Genomic DNA, 17,698 nt, shown 5'->3' with positions numbered 1-17,698 from the left:
CCTAAATGGGAGGGAACATAAGGGGAGCCCAATCTTAACCATTTTCTCAAAGTTCTATCTCCTGCCTCCTTCCAGTAAGAAAAAATGTGCTCTCAAGACAAAGAGGCATCAGAGGCCCCAGTCTCTCTTCCATCCTGAGCCTGACTCTGCCCTCCACATAGACAGGAGCAGCCTTAGCCCACCTGTGTCCCCAGGGAGTGACCTGGATGATGACTCTTTTGCAGCTGGCCCCTTGGTGCTACCTGTAAGGAGAGACAAGAGTGAGGGAACGTGTTATTATGAGCTTTCCACATACACAGATATGATTTGTCCAAGTCAAGATCTAGGGAATAAAGGGGGAGAAATAGAGATGATCCAGGTTATCTTCTACAAGACGTATGTGCTCTGCCAATGAGTGGGGCTGGTGTGGGAGTGAATTCCCCATCACAGGAGGTATTTGGACATGATCCCATGGGCTGAGCGATTATTTCAGAACCAATTCAAGCTTCTACTGGAAGTGGGTGGATGGTTAAGCTCTCTTTTAATATTCAGAATCCAAATTACAGAGTAATCATATGTCCTTTGACACCAGTGAAAATGAGGGTAACCCTTAGGACAAGCTCTAGAAACCTTTTGGATGTACAGCCTCCCACATCTGTTGTTACCATTAATTCCCCCATGGTTCTACACCATAAATGAGCATTTATTTCTCCTAGAACTTATGGGAGGGTTTTAGCTAAAGAAGTCTGTCCAAGGTCACTGAATGATTTGGTGGCAGAGATGAGGCTTTGACCAAGAGTTCCAAACTAGGTGTGTACTTTATGTTAGCCTAGAACTGGGAGGACATAGAAAATGTGGAATCTTGAGGCTAGCAAAAGGAAAGCTGCTTATCTTTTAGGAAAACAGAATTGACTGATAAAGGGGAATTGATGGGCTCATGAGACCATACAAACACCCTTAAAATAGCCTAAGAATGAAAAGCATGCCATGGTTATTCGCTAAGTGACCCCAACCCTGAGCCGCCTAGTCACTACCTCTACTTCTGCCATGGAAACAAAGATCTTCCACCTCCTTAGACCTTATCAGATGCTACCTTTTTCCACAGCCTGTTGCCTGGAGGACAGGGCTCACTGGAGCATTTGCCTAACAGGAGGGAGGAAGGAGGCACAGAAAGGGGCTGGGAACAGCCAGAGGACGCTCAGGAATTGATGTCTTTGCTTTCTTGCACTCAAGGCAAGTGCCTCCCACACTTTAATGTGCATTGGAATCACTGCAGTGCTTTAAAACAGCAAGCTGGTGTTCCGAGCTCATTCCTTGAAATACTGGTAATGTTCTGAGAACTAAGTCTTTTTTTTAAGCAATAACCTAGTGATGCTGTGACTACACCTTGCAAGACACTGCTCTGAGTCTGTTGTGTAGTCAAATGGCCTTAGAGACACTCACCCCTCTGCAGTGTGGCCGGGTGGGGAGGGGAGAATGTGGGGTCATGTGGAAACGTATTCCACAACTGATGCTGGAAAACTGGTCTTTTGTACCTCTGGGCTGGCTCCCTAGCTGCCTGACCTTGAAGAGGGCACACATCCTTCCCGGGCCACCTCATCTCACCCACGAAGCCTTTCTCGCAGGTTTGAGAATCATGTGACAGCACTTTGAAACCTATAGAGCACTCAAAGGGTTGGGTGAATTTTTATATTATCTTTAAATACTAAAGAATTTGATTATACAAACGCTCTTTGAAAACTTATGGGTATGTTTCTGAGAGAGAACATGGAGAAGAGAGAAGATAAGAAAAGGAGAAAAGAGAGAGAATGTGAGCCTGTGACCTCCAGATCTTACCCTCTGTTCAGTGCTGCTCTCAAAGCAGCCTGGTTCTGCTGCCTCCAGTTCCCTCCTACATAGGATGAAAATTCGGTCAGGGAGCAGAGGACCCTAAGACACTGATTTCTAAACAGAACTCAAGTCATTTGTCCTATTGGCTAAAGTTAAGAAGGAGAATATTGGTGCCTGGATCTTCAGTCCTTGTAAATGAGGAGACAGAATGGAAGTCTGTGGGTGCCCTGATGAGGACAGGGAATCTGAGAATTGATACTTAGATTCAGGTTCATGAAGAAAAAGGATGCAGTAGGAGCACATCACGCCTACTTACCAGTTTTGACGAGGTCTTGGGGAAGAAATCCCATGACAGCTTGTGATGAACCTGGATAATTGCTTCAACATTAATATCTGTAAGAAAGGGTTTTGGGAAGTGAGTCTTAATTACAGGGGATAAGCCAACTCCATATTGGGAAGCCTTCCTAAAAAGTTTCCTACTCCTGTATACAAACCATAATTTTAAAAGACTAATACTTGAATAAAAAAACATAAACAAATAAAATTATAAATTTTTAAAGTTAAAAAAATAAAGGAGACGTTATACATGTGCTCCTGCCTATCTCTGAGTCATCAGGGGAGTGGAAAATCTCAAGCACTAAATTTGAACTAGAATGAGCCCAGATTGCTAATGACCCCAAATACCAAGTGAAAACAATTGAAAAAATACTGTGTTTAGAGGAAAATAATGTCACCCTAGTCTTCAAATTTTTTATATTAATTTTTTTTCAAATAACATAAAGCACAAGACCAAAGAGAAGTAGACACAAGGAAGTAAGATACCAAGAGCAAGAACCAGAAGGTGAAAGGCATCTAGGGACTCCAGGTAATATAATAATCAGACAGAATGAAAAACAATGATATTTACAATGTTTATGAAATAAAACCAAGCCTGAAAATTTAGGTAGGAGTTTTTACAAACTGAAAAAAGATGAGTAACTAGTCCTCACGTTAAAAAAAAAAAACAAAAAAACACATTTTCAGCACTCCACAAGTCCCCTCATGTTCTTCTGTAGTCGTTGTTCCTGCAAGTCATTGTTCCTAATGGCATGATTTAGTTTCACCATTTTTGTACTTTACATAATTGAATGCATGTAGTTGGTACTTTTTTGTGTCTGCTTCTTTCACTCAGCATTATATATATGAGGTTCATCTATATTGTACATGGTTGTAGATTGGTTATTGCTGTATAGCATTCTCTTGTGTGGATATCACATTAAAAAATCAATTCTTCATTGGTGAGTGCTAGCAGTTGCTTTTTTTTTTTTTTTTGCCTTTTATTAGTAGTGCAGTACACATATCTCTTGGGCATGTATACCTAGAAGGTGAATTTCTGGATCATTGGTCTGTCCAATGTCTAGTTTTAGAGCTAAGCGTTTTCCCCCATTACTTGCCCCAGTTTTCCTTCCCTTTAGCAGTGTATGAGAGGTCCAGTTATTCCACATTCTTAAAAACATGATTTAGTATTTTCCCATCCTTTTCATTTAAGCTATTTTGATGTGTGTGTTGCCATCTTATGATGTTTTAAATTTGCATTCCCTTGATGACTACTGAAGTCAAGTATCTGTTCATATGATTATTATCAATGCGTATATCTTGTGTAAATTGTCTATTCAAGTCTTTAGCGCATTTTTCTATTAGGTTATCTGTCTTTTCACATTGACTTGTAATTACTTAATTTTTCCCTTTTTGGGGGTGTTATGTTATTTATTTATTTACAGGAGGTACTGGGGATTGAACCCAGGGCTTCATGCATGTTGAGCACGTGCTCTACCACTTGAGCTATACCTCTGTGTAATTATTTATATACTGCTGCTCTAAGTCCTTTGTCAGATGTTGCAGTAAAGAATATCTTCTCCAAGTTTGTGAGTTGGTTTTTACTCAATTGATGATTGAGGAACAGAAGATTTTAATTTTAGTGTAGTTCAATTTATCAATTTTCATTTTATAATTATTGGTTTTTGTATCTTGTCTAAGAAATCTTTGCTAAATCTTTAACAATGGCCTCCTATATTTTACTTTTAAATAATTTATTGTTTTACCTTTAGCATTTAGATCTGTTACTAATCTAGAGTTGATTATGATATTAGGGGGAAGTAAAGGTCAAGATATATTCCCTCCCACAAATGTTGATATCCAACTGATCCAGTCCGATTAATTGAAAAGACCATCCTTTCCCTGCTGTATTTATCATTAGTCAGATGACTGGACCTATGCGAATCTGTTGCTGGACTCCATTCTGTTCCATTTGTTAGTTGTCCATCCTTGCATCAATATGCCACTCTTTAATTACTGTATCTTTTCATTGCCTTATTATATGGTTTAAATTCTTTATTCTTTGGTATTTCTTTGGCTGTTTTTGGCTCTCAATTTCCATTTCCCTTTTGGCTTTTCAGTTTCCCCAAAAGACCTACTAGGATATTGATCTGTGTTGTATTGAAACTAGATTAATTTGGAGGACAGTGGGTCTCTTTGCAATACTGAGTCCTCTAAATCTTGAAACATGGTACATTTCTCCATTTTTTTGTTTATCTCAGTAACATTTCATAGTCTTCAGAGTAAATGTCTTCCATTATTTTTGCTGGATTTATTTTTATGTATTTATTGCCTTTTATTAAATTAAAATTGTATATGTTTAAGGTGCACAATGTGAAGTTTTGATATACTGAAATGATTACTACAGTCAAGCTAATTAACATATCCATATCCTCATTTAGTTGGCATTTTCTTTCATGGTGGCATTTTCTTTCATGGTGAGAGCACCTGAAGTCTGTTTCTTTAGCAAATTTCCAGTATATATAATACAGTGTTATTAACTACAATTACCATGCTGTACATTAGATCTGTACAACTCATTACTCCTACATTAACTGTAACTTTGTACTCTTTGAAAACATGGCCCCTTACTCTGCTACCTCCCCACCCTTGGTAACCACCAGTCTACTTTCTGCTTCTGTGAATTTGACATTTTTATATTCCACCTATAAGTGAGATCGATCATACAGTGTTTTTCTTCCTGTGTCTGGCTTATTTCCTTTAGCATAATTTCCTTCAGGTTGGTCCATGTCACAAATGGCAGGATCTCCTTCTTTAAAGCCGAATAACATTCTTCTGTAATGTACCACAATACCTTGATCCATTCATGCATCGACAGACACTTAGGTTGCTTCCATATGTCATGAAACGAGGCTAATTTGCCTGATGTGCCGCAAGCCAAATGCTGAGATGCCAAGGTCTGAGGCAGAGAAAAGGTTTATTCACCAAGCAGCCAAGCGAGGAGAACCAATCTCAAATCCACCTCCCCCAAGACAAAGGGCTTGGGATATTTGTGGGATAAAGCTGAGGCATGGGGAACATGGGGGAAGGTAATTGGAGATAAGAAAACGATGAGGTAATCATCATTCTACGCAGACACAACCAAGCTACATGCTTTTCCACAGGACGCATGTCCAGAAAATGGCTTTCGGGTGTCAAAAGTTCACCAGTTGAACATTCACGCATGTTCAGTTGGAGGGTGGTGGTCCCAATCAGTCTTAACTGGCCAGAGTTGGAACTGGACACAGCTGACTCCACGTTCCAGAAAAACAACTCAAGCAAACATCTTAATGTTTAGACTATGTGACGCTTGGAGGACATGCCAGTTTTTTGTAGTAACAATGAAAGCAAACTTGATCAGTGAAGGCAGGTTACAGGTTTAGTAGATCTGATGATTGCCATTGGCTTCGCACATCTTGGCTCCTGCAAACAGTGCTGCAGTGGCATGGAGTGCAGAATTCTCCTGGGTACTGATTTCATTATGTCTTGAGTATGTATGCCAACAAGAGAGAGTGCTGGATCACATGATAGTTTTATTTTTCATTTTTTGAGGAAACTTTATATTAAGTAAAATTTTATTAAATGCTCTGAAGTATGAAGGATAAGTTAATGATTTAGAAAATTTGCTGTAACCCTAGATAATAGGAATAATTTTCCATTTTCAGTACTTACGGAGAAACTGTCATCTTTACTAATAATTTTGTTATATTATATATTTAGTAAGCTAGTAAAATGAATAACAACAGTGAAGCAGTACTGATGAGACCTTCACGAAGAGTTTTATTTGCTAGCAGTTTGGCAGTATGGAACATGAGCTTCAAGACTTGTCTGTAGTCTATGTAGATGTATTTATTTTTAAGAATGTAGGCTAGAAGAAGAAATCACAATAAAGTAATGATTGTTGAAATGATATTTTTAATATTAAAAATATGATTTAATCTTCAAACAATACAGTGGAACAATCTTTGACAAAACTGTGGGGTAGGGATGTATTGGCACACCTTAAAAGGTATAATTATGACAAATACAAAAGCTGTGTTCTTAAGTGGAAATTACATATACAAAATATAAATTTGAAAGAGTAACACAATTTAAAAGGTAGAACTGAAATTATTGGTGAATATTAGACAGTGAAAGATGCATCACATTGACAGCAGTGAATTAGGAGGAAATATGGGGTGATACAAACCTGGATATTTAAGTAGGTAAATCACATTTAAGCACCCAGTAAGCATGGTATGAAAATTAGACTAAAACTTTCCCTGCGCATGAATCCCAGTAAGTAGGTAATCCTACCTTAAATCCCTCAATGTTCTCCAGAAGAATGATTTAAGCACAGGATGCCTCCTGGTCTCACAGTACAAACTGTAGGCAATATCTTATCAGCAGTGTTTGAGAGTGAATTCATATTACCTGTTGCTTCCTCACCTTCAGTTTCAACAAGAACTACCACCGCAATAGCTAACATTTATTGAAAATGTACTACAGTCTAGGAATTAACCTTTACACACTCACATGCATATCTAATTTATCACAAACAAGGTGTTACATACATCATCCCATTCAAATTTCCCAGTGACACCATAAGGTAGGTTATACTCGCTTTGAAAGGTTAAGTAGTTTCCCAGGGCCACACAGCTTACAGGTGGCAAAACCAAGGTTTGAACTTGCTTCGGTCTAACTCCAGAGCTAATGCTGCCTGCCACTTTGCTGTATTATCTTTCCGCGACAGAAGGCAGTTCAGCTTACTGTAAGGCACATAGGAAGCAGGTGAGCTAGCAACAACTGATTTTCACCAGAGAAGATATTTTCTACAGGAATCACAATCTAATGTTATCGAAGTTTACAGCCAGATACCTAGAGGGAAACAGACAAGAATGAAAAATCTCACCCTGTATATCATACTTTTCATTTTCCTATAAAATCGAACTGGTTTTGGTGTACCTTACTGTACGTGTATTTGCCCCAACTTTTATTGACTTAACTTTTTAGTAACCATCAACGATAATCAATGTATTATGCAAACATTGGCCGGAGTTAATCTTGGGAGATATATAGGACAGTGTGGGCTACCTGTGGGCCATATAAATTATGAACTGATGATGGTGGGCGTAAGTGCCAGGATAAATAGTTTGAGCTTCATTCTGCAGGCAGTAGAAAACCACTGGAGATTTCTAATGGGGTTGTGATCATGGCGATATCATCATATTTTATGAAGATTAACCTGATTGTGGTGTGCAGAATAGATGGAATGGTGAGACTGGGGTGGAAGAATATTTAGGAGCATTTCAGTCATTCAGTAAGAGATTTGAAGTGCTCATAAAATCATCCTTTCCTGACCCCTAACTTTTATGATCGCCACCGTGCCAGTGGGTTTTAGCGCATCTTAATGGTGCCGGGCATTATGCCAAGTGGTAAGCTTCAGTGCTGCAAGGATGAGATCGACTTGGAAAAAATTTCCCCAAAGATAAAAATGAAGGTTTCAAGTGAAAAGGTGTGTTAGGAGGAATGAAGACTTTAGATGCCTGGTAAAATATTACAGTAGGTCTATCTAAAGAATCCACCCCATCAAACCCTTCCTAGCCCCAGCCTTCTTTCAGCTTGGGGGGTTTCACAGACCTGGGGAGTCCCAGTGTTAAAATACTGTTGGTAGGGATCCAGGTCACCAAGGTAACAGTGGTGGTGGTGGGAAGTTATCTTGCCCTGGAGTTTATTCTCGGCTACATACAGTAGCACAACCAGATACTCCCATGTTTGGGTCATGTGCTATCCCAGGTTATTTCAGAAGATCCAAGCACATCCTTTACTATTCTATAATTCTGGATGGCTATAATTTTAGAACATTATGGTTATAAGAACTGAAGCTAATGATATTGACCTGATGCTGGGTTTGTTCTGATGCAGTCCTGTAGCTTAGGCATGAATATTTCAAGTTCAGATCACAGGTCCTGGAAGTGAGGTCTCCACTTTTTTTCCCTCTCACAATCTTCACTGCTTACGTGTGGTGAATGTAATTGCATGGGGACTCCCGTATTGGATGTGGGATCACTACCACTAAAGAAAATGAATTTTTCTAGCCCAAATTAGCTTTCTCAGGGAAGACTTGATGTCTCTGGTCCTCAAAATATAGATAAATGGATTCAACATCAGGGTTACCACTGTGTACATCACTGAAGCAGCTGTGTCCTTCTATGCTGAGTGGATTGAGGGGGGACTGAAACAAACACAAAAGGAACTCCCAAAGAATAGAGAGACCACGGAGAGGTGGGAGTTGCAGGTGGAAAAGGATTTCTGCTTTCCCTGCACTGAGGGGACCTTCAGGATCATCAAGAAAATGGATGCATAAGAGATAACCAGGAAAAGCACACGGACCAGGCAAGACCCCCTACAGTGAAGATCACCGGCTCACTGATGAAGGGGTCCATGCAGGCAGACTCAGAAGGGGGCTGATTTCACAGGACTGTGGGATCTCATGGGCTGCACAGGACAGGCTGTTCATCAGGAGTGTGTGTAGGAGGGAGTGGAGGGCATTCATGATCCAGGATGCAGACGCTAGGAAGACGCAGAGACCAAGGCTTATGACCATGATGTAATGGAGTGGGTGGCATATGGCCACATAGCAGTCATAGGCCATGACAGCCAAGAGGAATGCCTCCACCATCACAAACAGCATGAAAAAATACAGCTGTGATAGGCACTCTGCATATGAGATGACCAGGCTTTGCACCCATTGGTTGGGCAGCATCTTGGGGACTGGTGGAAACAAAGCAGGTTCAGCCAGGGAGAGGTTGCCCAGGAAGAAATACATGGGAGTGTGGAGTTGAGCATCAGCGATGATGGCCAGTATGATAAGGTTTCCCACCACTGTGACGAGGTTCATGGACAGGAACAGCCCTAAGACAACCCCCTGCTGCTCTGGCTGCTGGGAGAACCCCAGAAGGAAAAATTCTGATACGCTGGTCAGGTTTTCCCATGCCTTTTGTCTGTAAGCAGAAAGTTGGGTTAACTGAATGAGATTAGTGAGCCCTGGATTGTGAACTTGGAAAATTATGCAATATGCCTACATTGATTCTTTTTAGTGCGGGGTTGAATCAGATGAAATCTTTGCTATTCAACTGCTTGGGACCTACCAAAAAATGGCAGTTTCATATAGTTCACCTGAATATTTACAAATGCCTGTGCCTGGTGGCATGGGAAACTGACAATTTGTTTGCAATGGGAGAAGAGGTTTGTTTGTTTGTTTGTTTAACTTTATTATATAAGTATTAATCCAATACCTGTATTTTAGGGGCTAGGGTGGAGGTGTTGGTTTGCACAACTCTTGTGGTATTTGTGTGGACATTATGACATTAATCCATTCTGAGAGTCCATGGTTAAATATTCTTTAGTGTATTTTCCCAGTACTTCAAAAAGCATAGCTACTGGAGAAGGGGATTTCCAATTGGTAAAAATATATCTAATGTTGAAATCATTATCACCACTATCTACATAGCTCATCTGGCCAGAAACCTGAATATCATTATTGACCCATTTTTCTTCCTCCCTGTGTGTATCCAAATACCACCAAATTGTGGCAATGTACCTTCTCAAAATAGCTGAAATTTACCCCTTTCTTGCCGTTTACCCACTTTCCTCGGTCCCAGCTGCCATCAGTGAGGACAGTATCATTTGTCACTTAGATCCAGGAAGTTTTCTCCTTGCTTCCTGGCACACACACCTGCCATCTAGTCTCACTACAGAGAGAATGAGCTTTCTACAAGTCATAATCTGATTTTGTTGCTCCAGCTGAAGAATCCTTCCGGTGCTCCTCATTCCTCTCAGGATAAACTCTAGACTTCTTAACATGGCCCAAAGGCTCTTGATCATGCTGGCATTTGTAATAAATTATTCCAGTTCCTCATAGGCCTCTCTCTTCCACGCCACAGCACATGCACCAATTATACTTTCCGTTATTTAAAAGATCCAGATATAGTCTCACCTTTGGGCTTTTGCCCATCTTAATTTTCTTGGGCTGGAATAGTCTTCCCTCTCCCACTCACCAGACTAGCCAAACCTCAGGTTTCAGCTTAAATGTCACTTCTTCCAGGAAGCCTTCCCTACTTACCCTCTCACATAAGACTCAGATTCATGCCCCTCATGCCCCTGGGGCTTCCGCCATCAGAGCATGTGTCACTCTGGATTGTGACCATCTATTTACCTGTGTCCCCCATTCTACTGTGAGCACCACTAAGAGTAGGCAGAGAAGATGCCTATCTTGCTTATTTTTGAAATCTAACATTACTCCTGAGTCTGGTACAGCACAGGTGCTCAGTAAATACCCATCATCTGAATAAATAAGCCCCAAAGAATAGAAAGATATGGAGAACGTATCAGCCAGAGGGAACAGCCTGAACCTTTCTGTTAGTGGTTTCACCCTTAACTTGGAGTTAGTAAAGTCCTGGCCGTAGGAATGTGTAGGAAACATGGTTACTGAGACATAAATTTCCAGCGTTCTGAGGTTGATTCTGGCCATTTTTGCCAGTTTTTGGTGACTTTTCATTTGATCACTTTTGGTCATCAAATAAAAAAAAAAAGTTTGGTGACTTTTGATTTGAGCTTCCCAGTCAATGGAAGAAATGGCATTGCAGAGGAAGGGACTGGCAGAGAACTGGCTGGTGGGTAGGAATGCAGGCTGAGCTCCAGGGAGGATGCACCTAGAGGTGGAGGGGAAGCTAGGAAGTCAGAGAAGGGAAGAGCAAGGGCAGGGGGTCAGAATGAATGGGGAGATAAAGACAGATTAAGCTGGAGGGAAAGGGAGGATACACACACAGTTGAAGGCTCAAAAACATTGGCAAAGGCAGTTCACATCCCACTGGTCTGAAAGCTTTGATTTCAAGCACTATCCAAAGTGATCTGAAGCCAGATAGAAAACCGAAGGCATGCAGTGTCCCTGGGGACAGGTCCGAGAAGCAGTTTCCTAAACCCCACCCCTACCCTAAAGAGTCACTTTGAGATGGGGTTTAAAACCTTGAGTGTGACCAGCCCCCTGTCCCCTACACCAGTGGATCTGAAGCATAATAAAATGCGACACTCTGTCCTAACCTAGGAGATGAGGGTAAGGGTTTGGCATTTGGTAGGAGACAGAAGCTCCTACCGTTTGCCAGGTTGGAATTGTGACTTGTCCTTACCAACCAGCTGGAAGGTAGTCCCCTTACTACCCCACAGGACAGAGATAAGAGAGGTTCAGTGACTTGGGGGCCCAAGTCCACACAACTAATGAATGGTAGGATTCCCATTCAGCTCTTTCTGATTCTAGCTGGAGAGGTAACGAGAAGTGAAGTCGTTCAGTGGCCCAGCAAGTGAGCTCTGGATCCAGAAATGCTTAAATCTGAATCCCAGCTCTACTCCATGATGTTTGCCGGGCCTTCCCCAACACAGTGGGGGCCCAGGGCAACCCAGCAAATGTGGGGCTAAGACAACTGCCACAGTGTCAGTGTTTTTCACAGGCCCCTTGAGAGAGCACTGAAGATAGAAACTGCTAAATTGAATTTTACTGATGTTCAGAAAAGAGAAGTTAGTCACAACATCCTCTGGCCCCTTAGCCTCAGTCAGAGGGCCCAGAGTGTGTGACCTCAGGGAAGTCCCATTACCCCACTGAGCCTCAGTTCCTCATCTGTAAATTGAGGAAAATGTCAGATTAAATAAGATAACATTGTTAGGACAGTTTTTGGTCTATAGTAAGCACCGGATGATGACTGGCTATTATTACTACAGTCTGAGTATTTCTGCCTTCCCAATCCTGTCAAAATCCTGCCTTCCACTGCTCTTCTGAGCAATGGAGTGAGATCTTTTCTTGTCTGGACCCAGATACATCCTTACTTGGCAACTGATTAAAATCATCAAAGTAGTATTAATGCAGCTGCCTCTCTCGACACTGCAATAGCTCGTGCTCTCCTGGCTTCTGGACACTGGTTCCTCTCACTCTTCTTTAAAAAATGGATTCACATGTTTAAGTTATTTATCAATTATACCTCAATAAAGCTGGAGAGGGAGTCACAAAATAATGAACCAAAAACTGTATGATATGTGTAGTGTACAGTTCAAATAGTATTAAGTGAAACAGTATTGCCCACCACAGTGCCTTGCCCCTGATGGGCTCCTCACCTGCCTTCCTGAGCCAGCGCACGGGGCGGCTTCCTTCTAGGGAGCAGGTTTTAGCTGAATTTTCTGGTGCTTTCCTTCGCATCTCTTTGCACGTCTAGTTCTTGATTTATCTATTTTAAACTCTGTCTATTGGATTCCTGATAACATTGACGAGTTAGTTCTTTTGCACCCCCACTCCTAGTCCATTCTTGAGGTTTAGTTATGTCACTATTTCCAGATAATTGGTAGTTTTTACACAATTGTGACTGTGTAAATATTGTTCCCCGTAGAGCTTAATAATGGACTCAGATTGCATTCGCGTCCCCTCCTGAGAGCCGGGTGCTCAGTGCCCTCTCCGTCCCTCTCTGCACTCTCTGCCCTGCCGTGTCCTCAGCGCTCCAGAGCTCTGGGGCTTAGGAGCGCCCACTTCCCTCAGAGCCCCCTCCTCCAGGTTCTGCGCTCCAGTGTGTGCTAGTCACCTCCTCGGCCGGTCACACAGCTGCCATCCTGGAACTGCCCCTCCCTGCTTCCCGGGTTGGGCCTTTTCCTGGCTCCGTTCTCTTCTTGCTTTCTTTACTATCTTTGCTGGAGCACATCCCAGTTAAGAATCCCTAACCAATATTTAAAGACAGACGGTCTTTAGACCTCCTTATGATAATAGTTATACCTTTAGTAGATATTAATTGGGAAAAAATACATAAGGACCAAAAATTACTGTAAAGGTTATTGTTTTTAGAAAATAAAATGCACAGGCGGCCTGAGGCGGGACGGGGCTCACACCGCGTCGCTCCCCGGTGCCGTCTCACTCTCCTCATCCGGCTCTTCCAGCTCGATAGTCAGAATCACGTCAGCTGCGCCATCTCTGGGTGCCCTGTGGTAAGAACAACAGTGCTGAGGGCCTTTACTCTTGAAAGGGACAGTTAAAATTTTCATTATTTCCTCATTTGGATGAGAAGTTTAAGTTGTCCCCGATCACTTACCTCGCAACCCTACTGAAAATCTCTTCCTCATCAGAAGACTCATCATGTAGCTTCTGCGCCATTTTTTTCTTGCGTGTGGCACTGAGAGGTCTGTACAAGTCCCTGAACCAGAGCGGCTGCATCCTCCAGAAGAAGTTCTCCTAGAACAGAAAAAGGGGGACATTTGTTCTGCGTCTCCCCTGCTTTCGCTGGCAACAGTGCTTTATCCTCCTGAGATTTACCTGACTCTCGCTTTCCTCTGGGCATTTTCTACGCAGCACAAACCAAAAGAAGCCCCTTGGAAGAAAACACACACAATTAGTGATGCGTGCCACTTTCCACACCTCACAGTGTCTGTCTCGTCTTATTAGGACTAAATGGGCACCTCAGTGAACACTCACCACCAGCAAAGGCACCACACACCTGGACCCTGATGATAATTCCATGCACACTGGGCTCCCAGAAGCTCTGCATGCCTGTCTGAGATGGGCCCCCAGTGCCCCTGGACAGGCCTCTGCGTGTGGCCGGGCACAGAGTTCGGCCAGACTTTCTAGCCCCACTCGCCTGCTCGGCCCTGCCAAGTGCCCTCGTGCAGGGAAGACCCTGCATAGCCGTGCGGGGCAGAAGCATGTGACTCGAAGTGTTCACCCCAGCCCTCTGCAGACGCAGTCTCACAGGCAGCACGTGCTGGGGGCTGGGTGGGGGGAGCCCCTATTTTCCTAGCTGCTTTGTCCTGTAAGCTGAATCACACCAAGTAAACCCGAGTCCAACTAGCAGTTATCTGACTCACTGACTTTCACACCGCAGGCTGTCCCCAATGCTAAGTGAATTGTGAAATCAGTTTAAAGGCCATGACCAGCACTAAAACACAAAATATTCCTTTTGGAATATACATACAATAGGAAAAAAATCAGACTGCATAGTAAGTTTGTTTTAGAAACTCCTTGTGTCCTATAGTATGTGTTGCTAATTTGTGACATAAAATGTAGCTCACAGCCCAAGCAGTGTGATCAGTGAAGTCCTCAGTGGAAAAGAACCATCTGTTTGATACTCACTAGCTGTATGGCCATGGGGCAAGACCTTTTCCCTCTCTTTCTCCATTTCCTTAATATAAAAGGAAGAAACAAATGACTGTCTAAAGTTTCTCCCAGTTAAAATTCTAAGAGGTTTGGATAAAGGGAATAGAGTGTAGGGGCCTGAAAAACCAGCAAGATGACAGGGGGAGTTTTCCTGTCACTTTCTAGGAAGGACTCATATATTCTCCTTTCCAACAACTTTGAGTGAGGCTGGTCCTCAAATCCTAGAACCATGTGGTCTTCCCTAACCGCAGGACCTCCAAGGCCACTGGCCCAGCCCGGCCTGATGGCCACCACCAGCAGGAACCGGTAACAACCCAAACCTCTCCCCCTCCCCCTTCTTCCCTTAAAGGACTAGGAAAAGCAGAGCATCTGGGCCTGTCCCTTTCCAACTCAGCTTTGGCTGGGGAGCTAGTTTTGCTGGTAAATAAATTCAGGTAAAGCATTACGATAAATAAATATTCTTCCTGCCTTTTGTGCTTTCTTCACTATAAACTGAAGAGATTGAAATAGATGAGGTGTAAGTTCTCCTCTAGTTCTAAAATCCTACTTCAAAAATTACCAGACTAGGGGGATGGTACAGCTCAGTGGTAGAGCGAGCTGCTCAGCATGCACGAGGCCCTGGGTTCAATCCTCGGTACCTCCGTTAAAAATAAATAAACCTAATTACCTCCCCCACAAAAGTAAAACGAAAAATAAAAAGTTACCAGAGTAGTATTTACCTTACGCTTTTTTTATGGCCCTTTGCTGCTGTTCTGCGAGAATAAATCTGTTTTGGAAGAAACATGATCAGAATTATTCATCACAATGACTATCTCCAAATTTTTATTCATTCCTTTTTATTTTAAGTCTTATCTATCCAGGGAGACGAAGACTTTTTTGTGGAAGGAATGCGGTCTTGTTCAATAATCCTTTTGCCTCTTTCACAGTACCCAACTTAGGATCTTGCGTGCAGCTGGCAATACATTTTATTGATTGTTTTAGGTAACAGATAATTCCTAATAAAAATTCTTAGAAGTAGGGAAACAAAAATATCTACCAGGAACCTAAGCATGGTTTTAAAGCCAAGAATAAGAGTAGGATGCCTATCATATGGCCACGACTGGTCACTGTTGAGGAGGTCCTCATCACTGCAGTAAGAAAAACACTGGAAAGGAAGAGACGAGCACATTTGCATATGAAATGATGGACATCCTTTAGCTTGGAAGCAATATGAGAATTCAGGAAGATGGCTACATACAAAATCAAGAGATCAACGTATAAACCTCAAAAACTTTCCTATGTAACACAAATAACTAACAAATAGAAGAGATATCCCATTTACAATATCAATAAAACTGCATAAAGTACCTAGGGATAAACTTAACCGAGAGTGTATAAGATCTCTGTGATGAAAACGTTAAAACTCTTCTGAAGGGCATTAAAGTGAAAAATGTATACATGGCATGGGATACCATCTTCCTAAAATGTTGTAAAGATATCAAGTCTCCTCAAATTAACCTACAAATTCAATGCAGTTCTATTTAAATCCAAGATAAATTTTCAACAAAACCTGGCTAGTTGACATTTGGTAGAGAAACTGTGCAAGAATAGTATGAAAAAGATGGTCAAAGAGCAGGAGCTTACCCTACCATTTATACAGTATGTTCCAGAGCAACTGGAATTAGGCGGTGTGGTACTGGTACCGGTATAGGAAAAGATAACTGGATCAATAGAACAGTGTCCAGATAAAGACAGTATTTTTAGATTAGTGAAGGAAGAATGAAACATTCGGTAGAAAACTTTGAAACAATTCGATTTTCATGCAGGGGGAAGAAGTTAGATCCCCTACCTCAACTACACAAAAAAACAAAACAAATTCAAAGAACACATGGGTCTGTCGATTGCTGGGCTCTCTAGCTACTTCAAATAAATATGTTGCATTACTTCTCATTGTGGAATTGACATAATGCGTCATCTCTCTTCCACTGAACATCATTTTTGTCAACTTTAGGAAAAACACTGCATGGTCCCTGTCCTGAAAAAACTTAGTGGGGAGAGGAAATAATGAAATGATATAAATAAATACAAATGCAAGTTTAAACTACATAGCAATTAAAGCAATAAAAAATGAGTTTATAGAAATTCTACAAAAGCACAAGGCCATATGTCACCTGGAAATGCAGGGGGCACAGTCTGGGCAATGGCCAATAATGACTAGCAAGCTGACCCCACGCTAGTCCTCAGGTTCCTAGACTCAGAAATCAGACTCTGTCTTCACCAAGAGGGATCTCACATCTTCCTATCGAGGCAGTCTCACTTTATCGGTATCACAGCATTGATCAGAAATCAGAATGCAAAATTATTACTCGTCAGTGAGAAATCATCTGTTCTACAGACAGGGCTTCTGTGTTTACACAAGCAGAGGACGTCCGCCTGCAGAGACAGGCCTCCACGGCACAGTCGGCAGGCTACGGTTTGAGAACAGAACTACAACAAAAGGACACACTTCAGAGGAGCCTGAGGCAGGATTTTATTAACAATATTTTGATGGAACCTACCTGCACAATATCTTACACACCAGAGAAGAAAGCTGGAAGTAAATCTAATGAATCGACAAGATCACACTTCTCTCAGCCATGTCCTTTTAGCCCTCCCACAGTGACTGAAGGCTCCAGGAGGGTGGAGATGATGTATCTTACCATTTCACCCAACAAGGAAAGAAAGCAGTGAAGGAATGAGAGTGACTGGTGAGGTGCAGTGTTTTGAGTTGAAGAAATTTTACTACCGTGTCAACTCTGGCCTTCTTATAAACTTGACTTTTCAAAATAGTCTAATGGCTTGTTACCTTGGGTTCAGTTCCACAGAGACCCCCTGGGACTGGAGCTCCTTTAAGAATCCCGGGCAAATAACTTCCATAAAAGACCAAAGCCTATCTCAGTTCTTGTGAATGAAGAGGACTATGGAGTAGGGCTCTGAATCTCAATTGTCCTTACCTCAAAAAGGCAGAAATTTATAACCAAGACTGCCACTACTGCAGTTACTGTCACAGATAGTGATATTGTGAAGATGAGTTTGTTGGTATAGCTGGACCCCGGAACTTCTTCTGTGAGCTAAAAAAGTAAAGAGTAATTTCTTTTAAAAACAAAGAGAAAAGATGAACTCTAACTATTCTTAAAACTATTCAGACAATAGCTCACTCTTCCTTTTTTGTGGGTGGGGGATGGGAGGTAATTAGGTTTGTTTATTTTTAGAGGAAGTGCTGGGAATTGGACCCAGGACCTCTTGCATGCTAAGCATGTGCTCTACCACTTGAGGTGTACCCTCCCCCTTAGCAAACTATTCTTAAACTACTCTAAACCCCATCCTTTCAAGTGAGTAGCTTATAGGTTCTTAAAC

The 17,698-nt window shown here is 41.9% G+C and overlaps 1 protein-coding gene and 1 pseudogene across 5 annotated transcripts in view; one reads left to right on the top strand and one right to left on the bottom strand.

Moving 5' to 3' along the window:
- Nucleotides 1-17,698, top strand: part of LOC102504571 — a 117,917-nt pseudogene that overhangs the window by 36,847 nt on the left and 63,372 nt on the right.
- LOC106730806 (leucine-rich repeat-containing protein 37A) overlaps nucleotides 12,935-17,698 on the bottom strand; it is a 29,545-nt gene continuing 24,781 nt past the window's right edge. For all 5 annotated transcript variants that reach the window (XM_032498063.1, XM_032498059.1, XM_032498060.1 and 2 more), the window contains 5 exons: nucleotides 17,296-17,412; nucleotides 15,043-15,089; nucleotides 13,487-13,541; nucleotides 13,266-13,405; nucleotides 12,935-13,156 (listed from right to left, as the gene is read on the bottom strand). In XM_032498063.1, coding sequence (XP_032353954.1) covers nucleotides 13,060-13,156; nucleotides 13,266-13,405; nucleotides 13,487-13,541; nucleotides 15,043-15,089; nucleotides 17,296-17,412 — 456 coding nt within the window. In that variant the 3' untranslated portion in view covers nucleotides 12,935-13,059. The remainder of the gene's footprint in view (nucleotides 13,157-13,265; nucleotides 13,406-13,486; nucleotides 13,542-15,042; nucleotides 15,090-17,295; nucleotides 17,413-17,698) is intronic.

Source organism: Camelus ferus, chromosome 16 (assembly GCF_009834535.1).
Source record: "Camelus ferus isolate YT-003-E chromosome 16, BCGSAC_Cfer_1.0, whole genome shotgun sequence".
NCBI classification, from domain to species: domain Eukaryota; kingdom Metazoa; phylum Chordata; class Mammalia; order Artiodactyla; family Camelidae; genus Camelus; species Camelus ferus.
Note: the sequence above shows the minus strand (reverse complement) of the source record. Positions and strands in the feature narration are given on the sequence as shown.